The sequence below is a fragment of the Cynoglossus semilaevis genome, chromosome W, assembly GCF_000523025.1.
Source record: "Cynoglossus semilaevis isolate Cse_v1.0 chromosome W, Cse_v1.0, whole genome shotgun sequence".
Taxonomy (NCBI): Eukaryota; Metazoa; Chordata; class Actinopteri; order Pleuronectiformes; family Cynoglossidae; genus Cynoglossus; species Cynoglossus semilaevis.
This window is the reverse complement of record NC_024327.1, coordinates 12323450-12328151: the sequence shown is the minus strand read 5'-3', so window position 1 is coordinate 12328151 and position 4702 is coordinate 12323450. Positions and strand designations below refer to the sequence as shown.

Genomic DNA, 4702 nt, shown 5'->3' with positions numbered 1-4702 from the left:
AAAATGTGAGAATATTATATCAATATATACAGTACTTTAGGGTCTGTTGTCATATCCATCTATAGGGCTCAGAATGTTGTGGCAGTGCCCTTGGTGGTGGGAACAGGCTAAATGTTTTTTATAATAATGTGGAACATCAGTTTATTTGGACAATTACAAAAGTGACAATAGTGACATTTGAGAAGAAACAGGCGGATGGTCTGCATCAGGATAATGAGTCTGACAGTGGGTTTATAAAGTCAACCAGTCAAGCAGGCAGGCATCCAGCTCTCTAATTAAGCCATCAGTTTTGTTGACATACTCTAACCCAGTGGCTCATTCAGTCAAATGAGACTGATGGGAAATAAGGCCGCAATTAACGTCGTCAAACTATGGTGACCTTAATTGAAAGAAAAATCATCATAAGTATTTTACCTCCAACCGACTCTCTATGAGTGGCAAGCAAGTTGGTTTTACTTACAGTATATACAGTGGCTTGAAAAAGTATTCATACCCCTTGAACTTTCCCACATTTTCTCACGTTCCGACCACAAACATAAATATATTTTATTGGCATTTTAGATAAAAGATCAACATAAAGCGACACACAATTGTGAAGTAGAAGGAAAATTATACATGACTTTAAATTGTTTTTAGAAATAAAAAACTGAAAAATGTGGCGTGCAAAAGTATTCAGCCCCCTTTTCTCTGAGTGCAACCAGTTGCCTTCAGAGGTTGCCTGATGATTGCTGAATGATCAGCTGTTGACCTACTGATTAAATAGAGTCCACCTGTGTGTAATCTAACCTTAGTATAAATACACCTGTTCTGTGACAGCCTCAGACGTTTGCTAAGAGGACACTGGTCAGTGAACAGCATCATGAAGTCAAAGGAACACACCAAACAGGTCAGGGATAAAGTTGTGGAGAAGTTTAAAGCAGGGTTAGGTTATAAAAAGATTTCCCAAGCTTTGAACATCTCACGAAGCACTGTTCAATCCATCATCAAGAAATGGAAAGAGTATGGCACAACTGCAAACCTACCAAGACATGGCCGTCCACCAAAACTTACATGCAGAACAAGGAGAGCACTGATCAGAGACATAGCCAAGACACCCACGGTAACTCTGGAGGAGCTGCAGAGATCCACAGCTCAGGTGGGGGAGTCTGTCCATAGGACGACAATTAGCCGCGCACTGCACAAATCTGGCTTTTATGGAAGAGTGGCAAGAAGAAAGCCATTGTTGAAAGAAAGCCATAAGAAGTCTCGTTTGCAGTTTGCCAGAAGCCATGTGGGGGACACAGCAAATGTGTGGAAGAAGGTGCTCTGGTCAGATGAGAGGCTAATTGTCGTCCTATGGACAGACTCCCCCACCTGAGCTGTGGATCTCTGCAGCTCCTCCAGAGTTACCGTGGGCGTCTTGGCTATGTCTCTGATCAGTGCTCTCCTTGTTCTGCATGTAAGTTTTGGTGGACGGCCATGTCTTGGTAGGTTTGCAGTTGTGCCATACTCTTTCCATTTCTTGATGATGGATTGAACAGTGCTTCGTGAGATGTTCAAAGCTTGGGAAATCTTTTTATAACCTAACCCTGCTTTAAACTTCTCCACAACTTTATCCCTGACCTGTTTGGTGTGTTCCTTTGACTTCATGATGCTGTTCACTGACCAGTGTCCTCTTAGCAAACGTCTGAGGCTGTCACAGAACAGGTGTATTTATACTAAGGTTAGATTACACACAGGTGGACTCTATTTAATCAGTAGGTCAACAGCTGATCATTCAGCAATCATCAGGCAACCTCTGAAGGCAACTGGTTGCACTCAGAGAAAAGGGGGCTGAATACTTTTGCACGCCACATTTTTCAGTTTTTTATTTCTAAAAACAATTTAAAGTCATGTATAATTTTCCTTCTACTTCACAATTGTGTGTCGCTTTATGTTGATCTTTTATCTAAAATGCCAATAAAATATATTTATGTTTGTGGTCGGAACGTGAGAAAATGTGGGAAAGTTCAAGGGGTATGAATACTTTTTCAAGCCACTGTATTTGGACAATTCTTAGTATATTGAAATTTCTGTAAAATTGTCAATGGTGTAAATATTAAAATGTTTATTGTCTGGATGTCATTCTGTGTAATATAATTGAGAATGACATAATTCGTCATTTACTCAACCAATTTTTTTTTATTTATTTTTTGCACATATAAAAACCATCCTAGAGTTATTTTGGAATTTTATTTAGGTAAAAACAAAGCATGCAGAGGGTGCTACAAATAAATTTTCAAAGCCTTTAAATACATTTCACTTACAAAGTGTTATCACAGACACAGATTGGGCCTGACAGAATGATGGTGGAGGCAGGTGGAGATAGTGCTCTGAATGAACATTTATTTGTGTATTTATTGCGAGGGACAAGGTCAGAGTGTTGTTTTATTTTTGTAGCTCACTGGAGCATTTAGCATTTTTACTGCAGCACAGCAGGACTTTAAAGGATGGGGCAATAAAAGCTGTTGATCATCCAAGACTAGGATAAAGAACATTTTAAATTTGAACTTTTTCATTGTAACATGGTCCAGGCACAATCGTTATAAGATGGCCTGTCAACATTTGTACATCCTGTTGACTGAAGGTGTTTGCTAATAATTTATTTTAACAGCAGGGTATGTGATTTGCCAGCTGGCATGTTGAGAGTGACAACTCACAAAAACTCCTTTGGGTTTTGCTCCTGGGAGAACACAAATCCGGACCTCAATCCCTATCTCTACCCCTACCCTATGCCTTATGTACTGTATACATATACATGTAAACATCCCTAATGCAATCTTTCACAATCTTTTTTTTTTTTTACATTCAGGAAGTTATGCTATCTAAGATTTTCCTCATCATTTTTTGTGGTAATTACATTTTCAATTTTCTTGTCTTTTGTCCTGCAGGTGGCGAGGTGCCCTACACAACTCTGGCGACGAGGATGATGATGGGTGTTTGGTGGATGTTTGCTCTGATCGTCATCTCATCATACACAGCAAACCTTGCAGCATTCCTCACCATCACACGTATAGAGAACTCCATACAGTGAGTAAAATATTCAACCCTTTTTCTACTGTTCGTGAAACTTATGCCTGTTTGTATCACAATCAGTTTTTCAAAAGACATCACCAATGGGAAATAATTACATAAAAAATGGGAAGTGAATTTTTTAGAGCTCATCAGTTTTGGGTTTTATTAAATCACCGTGTCATCTTCTAAAACAAGAGTGTTTAGGTTTTGTTGGTAACTGTGCAGCCACTGCAGTTCAGTTTGCGTCTGAGCCCTATCCTATCAGTGTCTGTGAATTTGAGCATAATGAAGCACTAATAGTTTATGTTCTTTGCTGAAGATGCTGTTCACATTCTTCCCTCAGTGCTCGCTGGCCAGAGTTCACCCCCTCCACTCCCATCCACCTCTGCTCAGCTGTGAAGCCTGTTCTTGTTATTTATGCGATGCGTTATCTAGTGGTCACCTCGTTGGTTTGGTCCACTGTTAGGTAGATAGATTCATTTTGACAACATTCATTTTCTAAATCGAATAATTTTCTGTCGCGTAATTTGTTTCTGTCAATTTGTCTTTCAGTTCTTTTTTTTTCTCTGTCCAACACCAATGCCATTTATTTTTTCTTTGGCTTTCTTTCTTGGCGTATTTTGTGTTAATTGTCTGTTTCTCTTCCATTTATTTACATTCTTTTGTCGTGTCCCTGACTTGAAACAATGAAATAATCAATTATTTCCTTTGGCTCTCTTTTTTTATTTACTCACGTTTCTGTCATCCAAGTCCCTCTCAGTTTGCTGCCTCATTCAGTATGAATTTAGCCAATTTAAGACTTTCTAAAAAAGTGTAATGAATTATTGCTACTGGGTTGACTTTTCTAGGGTCATTACTGACACAATTACACCTTAACATTATCACCCAAAGCAAAACAATAATGAGAGAGTCAATAAAAAGAGAAAAAGGAAAACAGCCCCCCTAATGTTGTTACTGTGCACTTTTGTTTGTTAATACTTGATTCACGTATTATCCTGATAGTATTGGTTTCAGAGCGTCTTTGTTTGAGCAAGTGAGGAAATAAATTTAGTTAAGGATTGAGGAAAAAAAAAACCTACAAATGCACTTTTAAGTATTTTAAGTATTAATACCCATACATCCTAGAAATGAAATAACAAGCAACTATTCAGAACTGTCTCTGGACAATTTAATGTTTCCTTCAATTCTTCGTTCAGGAAAACAGTGAGGGATTGTGAAGGGAGTGAACTGTGGCATCCGGTAAATGGATGAAAAAAAGATGTAAACATTTTAAAGTAGGTGTGAATGGAGAAAAGCACGTGGAAGAAAAGATGTGATAGATTGAGTGTAGGTGGAGGAATGAAGTCTGAAGACAATAAATCATACAGAGAACAGAGCAGATGGTGGAAATAACAAATGGAGTGATTGAGAACAAGGAATTGTCCATCCATCCATCCATCCATCTTCAACCGCTTATCCGGGGCCGGGTCGCGGGGGCAAAAGTCTGAGCAGGGACACCCAGACTTCTGTCTCCCTCGACACTTCCTCCAGCTCTTCTGGGGGCACCCCAAGGCGTTCCCAGGCCAGCCGAGCGACATAGTCGCTCCAGCGTGTCCTAGGTCTTCCCCTAGGTCTCTTCCCAGAGGGACGGCACCCGAGCACCTCCCGAGGGAGGCGTCCGGGGGGCATG

General features: G+C 39.8%; 1 protein-coding gene across 1 annotated transcript in view; it reads left to right on the top strand.

Annotated features, from left to right (window-relative positions):
- The window catches only part of LOC103397228 (glutamate receptor ionotropic, delta-2-like), a 248451-nt gene that overhangs the window by 222133 nt on the left and 21616 nt on the right, over nucleotides 1–4702 (top strand). Inside the window, exon 12 of the mRNA XM_008335445.3 lies at nucleotides 2910–3048. Coding sequence (XP_008333667.1) covers nucleotides 2910–3048 — 139 coding nt within the window. The remainder of the gene's footprint in view (nucleotides 1–2909; nucleotides 3049–4702) is intronic.